The 18,603-nt window shown below is 42.7% G+C and overlaps 1 protein-coding gene across 3 annotated transcripts in view; it reads right to left on the bottom strand.

Moving 5' to 3' along the window:
- LOC310879442 (histone-lysine N-methyltransferase EHMT1-like) overlaps positions 1-18,603 on the bottom strand; it is a 36,935-nt gene that overhangs the window by 1,856 nt on the left and 16,476 nt on the right. For all 3 annotated transcript variants that reach the window (XM_083794135.1, XM_083794136.1, XM_083794134.1), the window contains exons 7-25: positions 16,963-17,034; positions 14,779-14,884; positions 12,437-12,577; positions 11,483-11,769; positions 10,739-10,971; positions 9,617-9,826; positions 9,449-9,531; positions 9,257-9,363; positions 7,884-8,006; positions 7,382-7,480; positions 6,972-7,076; positions 6,401-6,555; positions 4,303-4,473; positions 3,405-3,549; positions 3,173-3,250; positions 2,083-2,198; positions 1,634-1,720; positions 1,100-1,178; positions 342-517 (exon numbers count right to left, since the gene is read on the bottom strand). In XM_083794135.1, the coding sequence (XP_083650261.1) occupies positions 342-517; positions 1,100-1,178; positions 1,634-1,720; positions 2,083-2,198; positions 3,173-3,250; positions 3,405-3,549; positions 4,303-4,473; positions 6,401-6,555; positions 6,972-7,076; positions 7,382-7,480; positions 7,884-8,006; positions 9,257-9,363; positions 9,449-9,531; positions 9,617-9,826; positions 10,739-10,971; positions 11,483-11,769; positions 12,437-12,577; positions 14,779-14,884; positions 16,963-17,034 (2,573 nt within the window). The remainder of the gene's footprint in view (positions 1-341; positions 518-1,099; positions 1,179-1,633; positions 1,721-2,082; positions 2,199-3,172; positions 3,251-3,404; positions 3,550-4,302; positions 4,474-6,400; positions 6,556-6,971; positions 7,077-7,381; positions 7,481-7,883; positions 8,007-9,256; positions 9,364-9,448; positions 9,532-9,616; positions 9,827-10,738; positions 10,972-11,482; positions 11,770-12,436; positions 12,578-14,778; positions 14,885-16,962; positions 17,035-18,603) is intronic.

The following is an 18,603-nucleotide window of genomic DNA, read 5'->3' as shown; positions in this document are numbered from 1 at the left end:
AACTAACAGTTGCCAGCTCAGAATGTGTTGTGAGCTTGTAGATGGGCTTTTCTTTTGTAGCCAAATCATTTCCCTCATTTTGCTGGATCCCCTTCAAGATGAAGGAGTGAAGTCCTCAAAGTGGAGGCCAGGGAGGCCTCCACTTTGAGGACCAGTAAGATAAAATTTGCTTACTTAACTTACTTAATTGAGTCAAAATCTTGCATGGTCCTATGCAAGTCTCATGCCCCAAATAAAAGTGTTAAAAACAAAAGCCTTTAAAGTGGCAACATATTTGTAATTATCATTGAAAGACACAATTGTTTTGTGTTTAAAAACAGGAAAAAACATCACAAACGTACCCAAGCTCCTCTCCAGCCTTAATGTTTGTGCAGGTAAACAAAGCAATGTGTGGGAACCGCAGGTCCTGGTGAGTTGTGAACACTCGACAGGGAAACAAGTTGGGCTCGCACATGTGGTTAATGAACCGGCTGATGTTGCCGTAGAAACGGGCATCAACGCAGTATGAGTCTTCCAGCTGAGAGGGGAAAGAAAGAAATACAACATCCATACACAGCGGAGAGCAGAGTTGTACAAAACAAATACCTAAAACATAAAAAAATAGCTGACAACTGAAGTACTGTAGTTGATCAAAGTCAAAGCAATCTCATGTCTGTCCCAACAATGAGAAGGTAACTCAGAAATGACTTGAGGAAATTGTACGACATTTGACACAAAGGTCCACCTGGACTCAAGGATGAACTGGTTAGGTGGACAAGGTGGTAAAAGGTCAAAGCCTTCATTCATTACATATATTACAATATTATGAGTCCTTAAAGACACAGATGTAAATGGCAACTGGTTGGTGGAGGCATACTGTACAAAGGTTATTACAAAGGTTATTCTTGCTTGCAGAGCGGCTATTTTTGGCCCGCCACACAATAAAGTATAAAACAGGCTTTACTCTCCTTTGTGTTGGTGTTTTATATAATTAAAAAAAGAGAACACACACACACACACACACACACACACACACACACACACACACACACACACACTTGCTGATGTGGCTGAAACTGCTATATACTGTATACTCATTATACTGGTGTTAATTACATACCTTGGAATCCAAGCTGAAAATGTAGGTATCATTTTCCCTCATTTTTGCTTCTGCCTCCGAGATGATCTCCCCCACATACCTATGTAAATAAATGAGGTTCATCAACAGGCCTACATCTGGCTAGACATTTTGTTATGCTTCAAATTAGCAATAACTTGTAGCTAGTTCTGAACAATGTGGTTAAAGTGGTAATGCAATCACCAATTGTTGAGTGGAACTGTATATTTGATTGAAATGTTCTTGTTCTCAAAGAGACTGGTAATTTGATTTAAACAAAGCATCTGCATCATGCATCTCTAACTTTGCAAGAAATTCACATTATACAACAGGTCGTTTCGAGGAAGCAATCCGATTGGTTGAAAGAGCCTTCTAGCCGTTCCTTAAGCATTTAGCATCATGGAACACCTAATCAAAACAAAGAACTCAAAGTCGTAGTGGCTTCAACTAAAATGCTCGTAAGGGAAATGAGAGTGTCAGCTCCGTATCTGTCCGTGGCGATTTAATTCAATGAATGAATAGATATTCGGTACTTACTCGCATACAAAGGTCCATTGCGGTATGTCTTGCATTGCCCGAACACCCCAGCCTTTCTTATTGGTCTTGAAGAGCTGAAGTCTGGTCCTGGAATATGAAGATTCTCATTAGTAGTTTAGTAGTTGTATCAATTGTTTTTCAAACTGAAAAATGAACAATAGATGCCAAACTATCCGATTCTTTGCCAATGCCAACACACATGAAGATTCAAACCCTGATGGTAACACACATTTGACCATAACGACTGATATTAAATATCTGTACAAATTAAGGTATGTCTCCATGAACCATGTACTATCTGTACAGAATCCAAAGATCATTCCCACACATACTGACATCTGGTTCCAAATCTAAGTCAGATGACAGCAAGCAAGATTTGGAGCAAGAGGAGGAGGTTGATCTTTAGATTCCATAAACTACTGTACCTAATTGAAATGCAACTTCAGTACCTTAGTCCATTTTGTACTACACGGTTCTTACAGCCCCTCCAACAGGAACAGGCATGGTTACACTCAAAGATGAACGGAGGGTCTTCAAGGTAGAACTCTGGTAGCAAACGACCTCCCTGATGGTCAATAACAATAGAAAAAAAGAGTGAGCGAGAGAGTGTGTGTGTGTGTGTGCGTGTGTGAGTGTAAATTATCACCTTGAACTGCAACAGCAGTAGGTATGTAGGTTTTTAATTAGGCTTAACAATTTGGGTGCCGGGGAATTTAAGAATTTCAGAATAAAAGGCGCTAGAGTGCCAAGCAGATTACTCTGAAAACCCCAAAATACCTACATATTACCCTACTACTATTTTGACATACACTAGTAGTGTATGTACGGAATTGCCAATCTGTGTTATTTCACCGTGTTTGGGTGAACTCGGACGAGGCTGAGTTGGCTAGCTCGGTCGGTGGTGGCTCTCGTTGCTCAAGTTCGATTGAGACGGCACCCCTCCTTTGCGGTCTACTGGGAGGATTTCAGTGTAATACAGATTTTGAGGTTTTCTAGTAGTGAATGTACGGAAATTCAAATGCCAATCCGTGCTAGGTCACCATGTTTGGGTGAACCGGGTTGCTTAAATAGTAGCTATTGTTTCGCACGTGTTGCTACGTTGTTATTGTACTGCGGATGGAAATTAATTTGAATCCATGTCGCGTCTAGATAGATAAATGAAGTAAAGTAAACTAGCTTATTTAAGGTGGATTTATACATCACACACAGAAAAGAGACAATCTATAAGCTCATTTGTGCTGCCCCCCCTCCCGACGAGAGTGCTGCGTTATGTCATGCAGATCGGCTACTTTCGCCTTTTGTGAGGTCGAAAACATGGGCGTGCGTTATTACGCGGCGGAGCCGTAGAGAACATTGCTATTGTGAGGGTCGGCTTGGCACTTTTTGGCACATTTTGTTGCCCTCCTTGGCGTGTTGCCCTACTTGCAGTGCGTATACGTAGCGACAGCGCTGCTCAACAGTACCCATCTATTTACCATAGGCAAGTATCAATCCACAACAGTTGACATGGTCATATTCTTTTCAAAGATTCAGCCTTACCTTGTCATACCAACATCGTAGACTTAGTTGTCCACACATGCAGACACTAGCTGAACAGTTTTCTTCACACACACAGTACTGTGGGCCAAAGGTAAAGAAGGAAAGCAGTTATCTTCCGCTGCCATGTATCATAAACCTGATTTATACTTAAAGGCAATATTCTGTTGATCTTTGCACTAAAACATTTCCCTTGGACATAATGTTAATGCCCATGGTGTCCTGCTTGACTCACCTGTAAGTGTGTGATGTTCCTATCAATATTCATGGGAGAAGTGACACAACACTCAGGGACGTATTTATAGTTGTCTGGATAAGTGTCACTGTCCACAGAGTTGACACAGGGAATTGGAACTCTCTCGTGCCCCCGAGCTATGTCTCTGTAAAGGAAACAGGAATTGGCAAAGGTGTCATGCAATAGTTTTACCAAACACAGTGTCAGCAGATATCTCTTTGAATGACAACTGTGAATGCGCCTCGTGTCATCACACCTCCATATATAGTCATGCCTCTTGACATCAGGGCCTCCATATATGGTCACGCCTTCAACTCCATATATGGAGCTGACCTGTTCTGACAATCCATATGTTGATCTGACCTCATCAAACCTTGTACACTCAAGACACGCTCCATATATGGCCAGACCTCATCAAACGTCACCCAGGTGGATGCGTGCACGCGACCTCGCCCTCAGGGCGTCTTACTGGTTAGTATTATTATCAATATTATTTGGATGCACACACAGATTAGACACAACATGCGGAAACAACGGTCGGACATGCACTGCTCTGTGCTTGCGGTTAGGGTTTGAGGTAGGTTGTCAGTCTAATGACAGTCGGACCAATAGTATGTCTACTCTAAACTGAACTCTGTAACATCGGTAGTCCAGTCCCAATTACTACAAAATCGTCTGATCGCAATTATTTGAGATTGCATAAGCACACGCCAAAGCACCAAACAGCTATTAGAGAAAGAGGCTTGAGGTGCACACCTGTAGCAAACCAGATGCAGTGCATCAACAACGCGGTCCGATACCGGGCTAGATGAGGCTTGTATCACGTTGCCATTTGTACCCTCAAACGTCTTGTTTCTTTACACACACACTCTGTGGACAGTTAAAACCTAAAACTGACCTGTAAAGGGTTATTTCTGCATTCTTAGGGGACGAGAGGTTTTTGGCTTCTCTTTCCCTCCTGTTAGCTTGCAAGATGGCCCAGACTTTGGAGCTGTGGTTGCAGCAGTCTGGAGGAGTCTCTCCCTCTCGATTCTTCAGGTTGACGTCGGAACCTCGAGACAAGAAGAGCCTGGGAAAGAGAATCCCCCCACTTAAAATTACCTGTTCACCTGGAATCCTAGTTTCTTTGAAGCACTCAGTTGTTCTAAACGCCTACATTTCCTAATGCCTAAATTGCTAATTGTAACACACCAAGACATGCCATCGTACATCATAGTAATTTACACTTGTAATAGTAGGTTTACACTTATAATTTACCAGACATACAGAACATAATTAGACTAAATGACACTAGTATAGTGGCATTTAGCAGCGTATACTACTGTACACACTACTACACAGTACACCTGTGTTTGTCACTGGAGGCAAACCTCACGTTATCCCTAACTACTGTAATTAAATGAAAATTGAATGTTTCATTAACATTTACATGACTTTCATAATATAAAAGCAATCATATTTCTGTAGTTTCATACGTATAATTCAGGTCAGCCTGCTTTACAACGTTGAGAAAATACAATCCAAAAACAAAATGAACAAAAAGGTAAGGGTGCACCGATGTATTATCCGTACACGGCCAATATTCGCCTCGTTCACCGCTATTGACTTTCACAGATGGCATTGGCCAATGGTATGTTTTCTGCAGCCTGCCAATCTGTCATCTGCAGTTTCCAACTATATCCCTAGGGGGTGTTATAATACCATACCCACACACTACACGTGCCAATGAAACAAGTGCACATGCACATTGTGCAACAGGTACTGCATGTGCTTCATGTTTACATACAGACAGAGACAAGATGTCAGCGATGTGGGATTTCTTCACTGTCTCAGAGAAAGATCACCGTTTAGCAATTTTCAAGACATGTTCCAATGAAAGTTCAAGAGGGGGTAATACCACCAAGGATTTCAACACCACAAATCTGAGGGTCATTTGGAAAGCAGACATCAATTGACATGTTACTGCAAGTACAGAAAGTACATTTTTTGTCATTGTAGGTAGTTGTATGGCAGGCAGTTTTCATAGAGAAATATTTGTATTTTGTTGTAATCTGAGGCTCCTATTGTGTTGTGTTGCACAGCAGGCTAGTAGTGATTGTGATGATTATTTTTACGGATTATTCCTGCAACTAAACTTAAAACTAAGGGGGAACGGGCATTTGCAGTGGTTGCTCCCACTTTGTGGAACGCCCTGCCCCTTGCGTTAAGAAATGCAGAGTCTGTTGACGGTTTTAAGAACTTGTTAAAAACCTTTTTATTTCATAAGCATTTTAACTTATGTTTTACTTGACATATTGTGCATTTCAATGTTTTGCATTCTCTTGTTGTTCTTGCTCTCATGTTTTAATTTGATTGTTTTACCTTGTTGTCCACTGTACAGCACTTTGTAACAATGTTTTGAAAGGTGCTTTATAAATAAAATGTACTTAATAGTGCATCTTGACTTTAATATATACAGTATAAGAGTGATAAAGGCTGAAGTAATTTAACATTGTGCTTTTTAAATAATTATTTAATTATTTTCCCGGCACAAAGGGGAAAATGAATAACAACAAAAACAATCGGTAACAGCCAAGAATGTCCATATCGTTGCATCCCTGACAAAACGCCATTACGTAATGCTCAACATTATTAAGTACATCATTTGGATGTACACAGTAAAAACACTCACATTGTATAGTGTGCTCGCGTGTGAGAGTGCGAGTGTGTGAGAGTCACACACGTTACCGCAGTAAAATTTGTTCTCCGCATTTGACCCATCTCTTGGAGCGGTGAGCTGCAGCCATGCCACGCTCGGGAATCATTTGATTAGTTGATTTGACCTCCCAATCCAACCCATTGATGCTGAGTGCCAAGCAGCATCATTTTTACAGTCTTTGGTATGACCCGGCCGGGGATCGAACCCCGACCTCCCAGTTTCAGGGCGAACACTCTAACCACAAGTCCACTGTCTGGTTGAGTGTGAGTGCGCGTGTGTGTCCATATCCAGTACTCACAAGACACATTCCGTCCTATTCTCACGTGCAGCGATGTGAAGAGGGGAGTCACCGTGGACGTTGACAGCTAGAAGGTCACAATGTGCATCCAGGAGCAACTGTGCGATGTCAACACTGCCACTGAACGCTGCCCAGTGAAGGCAAATGTTCTCCTCCTTAAGATGCGACAAGAACAATAGCACATATTACCCACGTGAACCCTAGCTTTCCTATTCTGGGCATGTCAAAAAGAAAAAAAGTCTTTTAACTTAATTTATTTTATTTTCCTGAACTGATTATTTAACAAAGATCCACAGAATTGTTTATTCATAAGCGTGTCCACTCAGCTCTCATGGACAATACATGTCATCCAACTTCTGGTTCCAGTTAGTTTGCCTCCCAGTGCCTGGCATATCTGCCAGCCGGAATTGCCAGACCATAAAAGTCTCTGTTCTTTTCTTTTATACCTAGCCTAGGTAAAAAAGGCCTCCTTTTTAGCTGCTGAATGAATTTACCCCATGGGATAAATAAAGGTTTCTATCTATCTACTGTATCTATCCATCTATCCGATATAATTAATCCAGAACCTCACCTTGTCCCTGATGCTGATGTCAGCCCCTTTAGACAGAAGCAGCTTCACCTGGTCCACGTGCTTGTATTCTGTAGCCCAGATCATAGCCGTCCAGCCACCGTCATCCTAAACAATAATCGAGGAGATCAAAAGTAAATCAATTCTTCAATGACATAACACGATAAAAAGCCTAAAGGAATACAATTAATTCTGCAAGAATGACATTTTTTTAAAGTTAAAGAAAAAAGTCAATTATCTGTACAAATGGAGAGTCCTATTGCAATTTTAAGGGACGGAATTAAGTAAGTAAGTCAGTCACTTAAGTTTGTGTACGAATCAAAAGTGGTCCTTTGGCGATCAGAATGAAGTTTCCATTAAGACAGGGCACAGCAGTGATCAGTATGTGTCACTGAGAAGCAGGTCATACTAACCTGACAGTCGATGTCTACCAGTCCAGAGAGAAGGTACTCAACAACGTCGTAATGACCAGACTTTGCCGCTAGGTGGAGACATGTGAACCCCTCTACATCCTGAGGAAATGAAAACAGGTGCATGAAACCTCAACAAAAACCTCAACACATTTTAATAAAAAATAAATAAACAGACTCCAGTGTAATTGACAAATTGTTCGAGATTATCCTGGCTGCCTTGAAAGTAAAATTATAACCCATTAACCCATTTTGGGCGGGAACCCCTTTTGGTGTTTTAAACATTATGCTATAATTTAGCTATTGAAAAATAGCAGATCTACAAGCTCATAGCACGCCACCGAGTGGCGCGCTACGAGCTTGTAGGTCTGCTATTTTAGAAAAATCGTGAAAATATTTATTTTAGAAAACTGGAGGATTTAAAATATTTTTATTTTATTTTGAGGTCAGGCCTGAATGTGAATGAATCAATTTAGCTGTTGGACATTGAAGTTAAAGTTCTTACCCTCTGTCTGGAGCTGGCTCCAGCTCTCAACAGGTAGCATGCTGTGTCTATGTGGTTGTTCTCACAGGCCTCCATCAGCGGTGTGCGCTGGTCCTCGTCACACATATTTAAGTTAGCACCAGCCTGAATGGGACACAACACAAACATGGGTTATAAATACTTATGTAGGGGCATAACATTTTAGGGACGTTTGGCATGAAACAAAAACATGAAATTCAAGAATTTCTGTACAAAAATAAGACAAATTATCACAGGGCAGTAATTGTCATTTGATTTGTATGGTCAGTGAGTGCATTTGGGGGGGGGGGGGGGGGAATAGCTATGAGTGGCAGGTTTGTGGAAATTATGCATGCACGCACGCACGCACACACGCACACGCACACGCACACACACACACACACACACACACACACACACACACACACACACACACACACACACACACACACACACACACACACACACACACACACACACACACACACAAACAAACAAGACGTTGGCTGAGAGAGCTGTCTAAAGAGATGAGTACTATGTAAAACACATGGCAAGCCCAGACCCTTGGGCTTAAGGGTGAACCAGCATGCTAAGCAGGGCTGCAACTATCCATTCTTTTCTTAGATATATACTATCGACTTCTTTTCAGATGAATCAAACAATCGAGAAGCGAATCAACAAAATAAAAGTAAATAGACTTTTTTTTTCTTCAATCATCCAAATTGATTAATATGATGAACCACTTGGGTCCCATTTCATACTTGGTCATACAGCAAAAATAGCGATCTACAAGCTCAGATCTGCTATTTTTGTTATTGTATAAAAAGGAAAATCTTTTTTACCAGCTGCGAAGCAGGCTGGTAAAGCCGACCTCTCAGCCAATGGGATAGCATTGTAGCCTACAACAACCCACTAGTGTGTGTGTGTGTGTGTGTGTGTGTGTGTGTGTGTGTGTGTGTGTGTGTGTGTGTGTGTGTGTGTTTGGACTCAAGCACTGAGACACATGTTTTGAGTGCGTGGGATATCAGAAGCAATTGAAAATATTTGTGCCTAATGTATTTTATAAATGTGGACTCAGATAAAGAAATTGAAGTGTGTGTGTGTGTGTGTGTGTGTGTGTGTGTGCGCAGCTGGTAAAATATGACTATGTCATTTTGTTTCAATTCTTTAATTAGTTTTTTTAAATAATTAAAATAAATGATCTATAAATTGATTAGTTGGGTAGCTGTTGGACCACTTATTAAAATTAAGTGATATAGATGTATAGATACATTCAGTACTAGGTGCAGGACTCCCCAGAGTCCCCACCCAGTCACACAAGAACAGATAGTGGCATACTTGGATGTGGAAAAGACATCAGTGACAGGGTCTCTTACTTGTACGAGCATGTGACAGATCTCTTGGTGGCCCGTCTCAGCTGCAGCATGGAGCGGTGTGCGTTTATTATGAGTCTCCATCTTGAAGTTGGGGTCTATTCCTTCCACTGGAATAAACAGACACATTTTCCATCACAAGACAAACTAGACAATGTGTGGAGTGAGACATTTGTAATAAGTGGGTTAACGCACCCAACATCAGCACTACTTTCTTGAGCTCCCCTTGTTTGGCTGAGATGTAAAGCTGCTTGGGATGGAAGCGAAGTTTCTTGGGTCTAATTAGAAACAAAAAGAAAATAAACAATCAAGGCAGCATGTAATGTTACGCAAATCACATGATACTTTAGAGATAAGACTTACTTCTCTGTATCAAGGGCCAGAAGAATACTGTCCAGGGTTTCCTTCGGTGGTCCTTGCAGGGTTACAGGAACCTCCCCCATCCCAGCCAGAGCTACACCTATCTTGGACCCTCCAGGAATTGCAGAGGTATCAATCCCCTGTCCAGAACAACTAGGCAGAGAGCTGTCTGCCCTGCCACCCACCTCACCACTTACAGCCACGTGAGATGTACTGCAAAGATAAAGAGGAGTTTAAAAGTATATTATTTTGAATATTGGTAATGGTAATTATAAAATACTACTCAAAGTTAAATGACTTGTTATCTAAGTGTAGGACCGGCCACAGTGGTATCTGCAACTTGAACTTAACCGAGATGTCAACCCTCGTGATCTAAAGATCCCTGTACAATGTAGAGGTAGTTTGATTGTAAGGCCAAATATCCTGGTTCATACAGAAGCTGCTGGTGGCGGGAGCGGGCAGATGATCTTGAAGGTTCTAGTCTAAAGGTCTTTACACATTGGGGGAGCTGTTGGGGGGGGGGGGGGGGGGGAGCGGGGCACTTGTGTGCTAGCAGCAGCCACCTGCGGGCTCCGCCAAACTTTGGTCAACTCAACTGTCATCGCATCTCTGTATGTATTTAATCGTTTTATTTTACAGACGGCGCGGGTGGGCGGCCGTGGATCCCAAATGACTCTGGGCCCCAAAGCAATTGCGTTGTCTGCATCACGGTAGTGAAGAAGTGGTGGAAAAATCTGAAGCATACCAACAACATAGTGCCGGCAGAATATTTTCCATTTTCTGGTCGTTTATTGGAGTCACATCGCTGATTCGCCGGCGGTTAAAGGTCGTGGTAGATTAGGGGTAACGCTGATTGCATCTGACCTCAAGGGTGTCCATATATGGAGCTCTAGATCAACCAAACTCAAATATGGAGATGTCAGACTTGGATAGGTTAGTTACATATTTATGTTGGATAGCTCCATATATGCATATGGAGTACCAATATTCAGAGGGTAACTATGGTGCCCTATCAAATATCCATATGACGTGAAGGTGAATGAAAGCCTTAATTACAGTCAGCATTTCTTTGTATATTTCAGTAATAGGCCAATTATTTGTATGACATCATCTACAAAGTCCTACCTGCCAGTGGTGGTGTCCGCCCTTCCCTCCAGTGCCCCGGGTGTGGCCGGTCCCTGTGTGTGTGTCAGGGGCACCGTGGAGGTGGTATCAGCGTTGGCGATGGTGACCTCCTTGGCTTTGCCGGCCTCCTCTCCACAGTGTGGGCAGTAGCTCTGGCCTCTCAGCACCGAGGCACAGGCACCATGGAATCTGTGAGAGATGCTGACGTCGGGCTGGCACTCCAGGAAGGTCCCCTAGATGGAAAAGCAATAACCAGGCGAAAATGAATGCCAAGATGATGATTACCTGGATTCTTGGCAGAAAACATTCATAGGTTTGTATATTTCCCCTTCACTGTGTCCTCTCTCTTCAGTTAATTGCCTATATGAATTACAATATATGATACGTAGCTTGCAGAGTTAGTTCAGTCAGGTGTACTCGAGGGGTCGATATGCTGCATTACTATGTGGGTGTATACAGTGTTATGCAAGACCAATGGGGCGGGGTATTTAAGCTCACCTAAGACTGCATTCTTCTTGGAAGAATAAATGAATGAGTACTGAAAGCATGGTAAGACCTGCACCCATACATACACTATTTCCAGCATGTCCACTTGTTAAAAAATGTCACAATACACAGGACTGAATACTGATGCGCTCGCCCCATTTTGTTTGACCAGATACCTCAACGGTATCCTTGTGACGGTGATCCTTTACCTCGAGTCAATAAGATGCCATTAACATTTAGAAGAGTTGATCCACTCACAGCCCTGCAGAAGAAGCCACAGCCTGGGCAGCACTGGTGCTTCACCATGCCACCGCGGTGGTCCTCGCACAGCACCAGCAGCTGGACAGAGTTGGAGGGACGCATCATCTCGTGCTTCAGCACGGCGCCCTGGCAGCGGCTCAGCAGTCCGTCCACGCTCTCCGTGGCCATGCACTTCCGGTCCGCCAGGATGAGGATCTCGCGGCTCTTGGGCGTCTCCATGCGACAGCTGCAGAGCGGCAGCTCCTGAGCCAGGTCCTCCTGCACCGGCAGGCCGGGAGACGCGCCTGCTCAGTAGGGGGTGCGACAGTTGATCACACACAGTTTTGGTTATTTAACCCATTCTGACCTGAGATCAGATTCTGAAAAAGCTATGTTTCTCTGTCAGTCGTTCTTCGATTTTTTCGAGACCTACAAGCTCATAGCGCTCCACCGAGTGGCGCGCTATAAGCTTGTAGATCTGCTATTTTAAATAGCTAAAGCATAACATAATGCTAACACCAAAAGGGGTTTCCGCCCAAAATGGGTTAAAAAAATAAAGCACACTCGTGTGAAGTGAAGGGCGCTCTTATCATCATACATCATCACTTTCCGTGCTCAGCCAATCAAATCATCACATTCCGTGGTACAAACACACAAAGCTGTGCATAGGAGGGGCTAGCGCCCTTAAAAAGAAATCACACCCGTGTGAACTACGCTGCCCTCAAACCGATAGTAGTAGCCCTAGTGCACAGAATATACAGTAAATCTGTTCATTGCACAGGATTTGACAGCCCCGCCCCCTCCCCCAAACCCCCACCCCTTTTCATTTCTAACACTTAATCTACATGCAATCCCTGCTTGACCACTTATCCAACCACTGCAGAATAAATTCCTAGCATTTCAGCAGTTTCTTTCAACACACCATGAGAATACTATTATTATGAATTATTATGAATTCAATTTAGCTCTGACCTGTCTTCTGTGAAGAAGCAGTGGGTTGTTCTTGGGCCATGGGGTTGTCCGACACTGGGGGAATCTCTGTGCACTCGGGCACACTGGGTTCGGCTGGTGCCTGAACCGCTTCCTCCTGGGGTTCAACTGGAGCCTCGGGGACTGAAGGAGTGAAAGGGTCAATATTGCACCCATACAATCATGTGACATTATCAACCAACAATATCTGAAATCACATTTTCATTAAAAGCCAATTAAATAGTTTTATACATTCTATCACTCATTTGTGTATCACTTATGTAGAAAAAAAAACGATCCCGCACACCGTCTTCACTTAACAGCATTTTATTGAGCAACGTTTCGGTCGTTCAGACATTCATCAGGCATCCATCCAGTTGCCTGATGAAGGTCTGAACCAATAAAAAGCTGTAAGTGAAGACAGCGTGCGGGATCCCATTTTTTGTTAGGTGAAACCTGAGCTAACATCAATTCGCCAACTGGTTAGACTGATCTGATTGGCTCCTCTGGCCAACGGCAAAGCTGCCTTCTGGCCAATGGGAAGGAGAGGGTCAAATATCCCTGGTAGCCACGACGCAGGCTGCAGACAGACAGTGCAGGGCAACACACGTTGCATGCTCAACACTCACAGGGTGACGGGGAAGGAAGAGTATCAATATAAATGCGGCTGAAACGGCAGTGAGGCGCAAGGTTTTGACACAAACATACACGTTACTAAAATAATAATCAGACTAATATGGGGGGGGGGGGGGGGAACACAACGGAGACAGCGCACGCAAACAACTGCCGCGAGGCGCGAGGTTGTGACACAAACATACACGCAATAATTATACTAATATGGGGGGGGGGGGGGGACACAATGCAGACAGTGCTTCTTTCCACCTGATAAATACCACTATGTGATAATTTCTTGTTTCTACTTCTCCAGTTCTCCGACGCACGTGTCCTCTGTAGGTGTGCATAATGACTTTGTTCTTCTATGTATCACTTTTATGCCTATTAATATATGGAGATGTCTGTATGTCATTCTGTGTCGCTTCTATGCCAGTTCCAGAGCCTTAGATATAGACAGTGGGCCAGTCCAATGGCCCCATACCTCTCCTACATAGACTTCTATTGAGAATGGGGACAACCAACTGGGACAACCAACCAACCAAGTCCTGGACCGGAATTAGGCAGAAATGCATTGGACTCAGGCAACAGCCCAGCTTTAATGATCTTAAATCCCTTTATTTTAGATTGTTTTGTAGTAATAGTACAACATAAACATTACAGAGACTTTAGTTGTTACTGTACAATACTTTAAAACAGTTGTCATGTCGCACACATGCTTAAAATAGCTCTTATTTGCACCGCCCTCGTTGAAAACTCGAGTGCACGGTTTCTGCCCCCTCAATATCGTAACTCTTCTATTAGATGGCTCTGGCCAGTTCTGTGTCAGGCATGCCCAAAAATGGAGTCCAGGCCAGGCTATGAAGTCAGTGCTGTGATGTCATCATTGACATCTCTGGGTACTCCTTAGGTTTGTGATTTTTTTTTTTTTTTTTTTTTTTTTTTTGCGGCTTACGCCTTTTATTGATTTTTGAAGGGACAGACAGTAGGCTGACAGGAAACGGGAGAGAGATGGGGGGATGACATGCAGTAAAGGCCGTGTCGGGTCCGGGAGTCGAACCCGCGGCACACTGCGACTGGATTACCAGTCCGGTGCCCAGACCGTTACGCTACGGCCTGGGCCAGGTTTGTGATTTTAATCGATATTCTTTGGGGATCCACTGATTCAACAATCTCTCACTTGGGGGATCACTGCCTCGAGTTGTATGAGAAGCGGTTTGTCTAAAGTTGTTTTAGAAAAGTGCAATCTATACAAATAAAGTTTATCAGTATAATTATATTATGATATACATTATGTTTTATTCCCGTATTGAAAAAGAAAGGTGCTTGACCACAGTGGGTTGCTGTCCATTGATGGTGGTGCTGAACCACTATCAAATCGATGCATGTCGAGTGACATTTGCTTTCCTTAGTTTGACCATTTTGTAACCATGTGGACCCTAACCTGTTTGGTTAGACTTCTACACTCTCAGGGTTACATTGTACAGTGTAGTGCTGGGGGATGGTACCGTTACCTGACTTGACTTTTATCTTCTACACTCTCAGGGTTACATTGTACAGTGTAGTGCTGGGGGATGGTACCGTTACCTGACTTGATTTTTATCTTCTACACTCTCAGGGTTACATTGTACAGTGTAGTGCTGGGGGATGGTACCGTTACCTGACTTGACTTTTATCTTCTACACTCTCAGGGTTACATTGTACAGTGTAGTGCTGGGGGATGGTACCGTTACCTGACTTGACTTTTATCTTCCTTTTCCGTTTCCTGGAAGGCCTAAGCCAGGCGTTGTCTCCCTTTGTTTTCTTTTTCAATTTCCTCTTCATACTGGATTCGGAGCTCTGAAAAGGTGAAGTGAATTTGTAATTACCAAAGTGAATTTGACTGATGGACAGAAGGCAATTTGTAGGGCCTGGCCCCAGAGTTAGATTAGATTGGACTTTAATGTCCACAGAGGGGATTTGTTTTCACAAATCTCCCTCTGGGTCAAATAAAAGTGTAATCTAATCCTACCTGGCCCCAAATATTTGTTCAATAGGCTGCTATTCAAACATAATTTTAATATTCTGAAGCATCATTTTTATTTTCTCTCTTTTACATTTGAATCATTACACAGCCATGTCACATGTGCACGCGGGAGTGCATCAATTTACAATTTAGGCAGTTAGCAAACGTGATTTACAGTAAGGAAGAACACATGGTAGTACATAAAATACATACAAGTACATACAATAAGTCATCAAGAATCATAAGCAAGCTAAGAACCCAACATCTGTCTAACAGTAGAATATCTTCTGTACAGTGAAGCTATGAATATACACTATATAGTGCTATGTCTACATTTTGCACTGCAACCACTTTCAACATGCTGTTTCAACATGTTAGTGCCACTGGCTGCTTGTGGGTGTTTTGGCTAGTGTTGTGACACTTGTGTAGGAGTGACTTCCTGGGGTTGTTTGTTGTCACCTTTGGATAAATGCCCATAATGATCTTTAAAATGTTTCCATTAACAATGTTGGCATAAGTTAGAGATTCACAGATAAAAATCAATTATGTTTTGATCAACTATAATGCAACTTTCACAAGTTGACATTTCGTGGTTTTACAAAATAATCAATGCCTGTGAATTGTGCAACTTCATATATTGTGCGAGTGTCTCCTGAGGCGTTGCTTACTGTTTTTAGCCTCCAAGTATTTGGATATTTGCTTGGAGAATGTGCAGAATATTAAAAGCTTGACTACTGGGATCAGCTCTAGTAATTTGTCAGTTATGAAAGATTCAGAGTTGTGCCTTAAAGGAGAATTCCATACTAAAAGGCTTTCTTACCTTTCTTTGTAGTCGTTACGTCCCCACCAAAGAGGTCCAGGTGTTATTTTGTGCAAAAGCTCCTTATTGGCTATTTCCCCTACCATAAGCCCTAAATGAATTGCATTGAATTGAATGGGAATTGAATGGGGCTATGGGGTGTTGTGCTAATTTGCTTATTTCCATCGCTCAAAATTATAATTTCTTTGTATATATCCTCTCTTCATAATGTAAATAATATCCCAAGCGGCACACTTTACTACTTCTTTCGATGGAAATAAGCGAATTAGCATAACACCCCATAGCCCCATTCAATTCCCATTCAATGCAATGCAATTCATTGAGGGCTTATGGTAGGGAAAATAGCCAATAAGGAGTTTTTGCACAAAAAAACACCTGGACCTCTTTGGTGGGGACGTAACAACTACAAAGAAAGGTAAGAAAGATAAGAAATCATTCTAGGGCCCAGGCCGTAGCGTAACGGTCTGGGCACCGGACTGGTAATCCAGTCGCAGTGTGCCGCGGGTTCGACTCCCGGACCCGACACGGCCTTTACTGCATGTCATCCCCCCATCTCTCTCCCGTTTCCTGTCAGCCTACTGTCTGTCCCTTCAAAAATCAATAAAAGGTGTAAGCCGCAAAAAAAAAATCTTAAAAAAAAAAAAAAAAAAATCATTCTAGCATGGAATTCTCCTTTAATTATGTCTGAAAAATACCAGGCACGGAAGCTATGGCTGCGTGACGTAGGCGAGGCCCAAGAGGGTCATTTACCTGCGACATCAGTAGCCTCTTTGTTGAATCTTATTTAAAAAGCCACTCTGTAAAAATCGGGTGCATAATTACAATGGATGATACAGTATATCGGCGAAACCGATCGCTCTAGTCCTCATTAGTCAATTGATGATATATCGGCCAAACCGATCGCTCTAGCCCTCATTAGTCCATTGGAGACAGGTGCATAGGTACTAAGGCAATCCACATATTGAAACTTCAACAGAGACTCATTTCCAGAGGGTTAAAAATAAAATAAAACAGAGAGACATATTTTAACATTGTAACATGCACTCCCAAAGCCAGAAATGAAACTTTCACATGAGGATTGGCTGATCTTACCAGGTCTGACTCGGTGCCCTCTTCTTCGCCTTCATCTTCTGCAGACTCCTCAGACTCCTGCTCTTCACCCAACTGCACGCCACAGAAAACAACAAAACTCATCACCAACACATCACAGGAACCCTGCCTCATCCTCCCCGATACAGTTTGTATGAGAAAATTGAAAAGGTATGTTTACTTTGTCTCATACTTTAAGAGATGTTCAAACATAGCGTCTTTTTGAATGGTGAATATAAAAATATCTTAGCCATTCACCGTCATATGTAGAAAAACAATTCTACGACTACAATGCAAATCAAGAATTGCAAACTGATGTTTCACAAGGAAAAAGGGGGTAATGCATGCTGATAGTAGTAAAAGACAATTATGCATTAAATGGTAAATGGTACATTTATATAGCACCTTTATCCAACGAGCTTTACAATGACTGAATTACATTCACCCATTCACATATTTCACACATTCATACACACACAGACGGCAGATGAAACCATGCAAGGCAGTGCCTTGCTCAAGGACACTTCGACAATAACTCTGGGGGAGCCCGGGATCGAACTGGGAACCTTCCGGTTTCCAAACGGCCGCACTAACTTCTGAGCCCCTGTCGTCCATTTGGACATCATGATCAATGGCACAACCCCTACTCAAGATCTGACCACAATCCTCTGGTACCTCGTACTTTTCTGGATAACAATATCCCTACATTTAAATGTGGGTCCAGTACACAGTGTAATTTCACTGCCAAATGTGACACCAGACAACACTCTCTCTCTCACAAGTAAGACTGTTGTATTCTCTCTCCCTCCCTCCCTCCCTCCCTCTCTCTGTCTCTCGCATGCACGCACGCTCCACATTGTAATTAGCAGGCAACAGTGCAACACTCTGTTTCTAGCTCAACAGTGCCACTTTGGCACCTGCCGGTACTCTAATCATAGGGACATACATACAGACATAGGGACAGACATTGCTGTTTCTTGGAGTGGCTGCACCACTCAAAAACTAAAAATATTTACTGTAACAAAGCTCAACCCAGCATGTTTTGTTATACTAGTTTGATGTGGTGGTTGTCTATTGATATTTCACATAGGTGTGTCTATAACAATTACCTGCCTTGTCTCTATGGTGGTCATGTGACCCCACAACACCATAAGGGAGACTGTTGAGACTTGATTACTGTCACCTGATGAAGTCCAGTAATGGCCGAAATGTTGTGTACTACGTCTGTGTTTTAATTTAATAAAAGCACTGTGGAGCAGAAGCTATTGTGCGGACTTCCCTGTATCAACCTTTAGTCCAGCACCAGCGAGGGACTGGATTTGTGCAAGCCCCTTGCTTTTTAAACAACACCTACTCAAGTCACGACAAGCCCTTTTAGTATACTAACTGCCACTGGCATGGGCCCCACTGGATTAGGTGTGTTATTTGGATAGAACAATGTTCCATATTGAATTCCAATAGAAAGCAAGAGTCAGTGATGTTATAATGAGGCCTGATGAAGGTCCATGGCCGAAAGCTTGCTATATAAAATATACAAAGAAATCTAGACTGCCTTTTATTCTTCATATGGTTTCCTTTTGGCTCCAGCACTTCACCCATGCGAGACTACTGGCAGATGAGGGGTGGTTTTATCACTATTAGTAT

This window comes from Protomyctophum parallelum (genome assembly GCF_964188405.1).
Source record: "Protomyctophum parallelum genome assembly, chromosome: 21".
Classification (NCBI taxonomy): Eukaryota; Metazoa; Chordata; class Actinopteri; order Myctophiformes; family Myctophidae; genus Protomyctophum; species Protomyctophum parallelum.
This window is presented reverse-complemented; position numbering and strand designations above follow the sequence as displayed.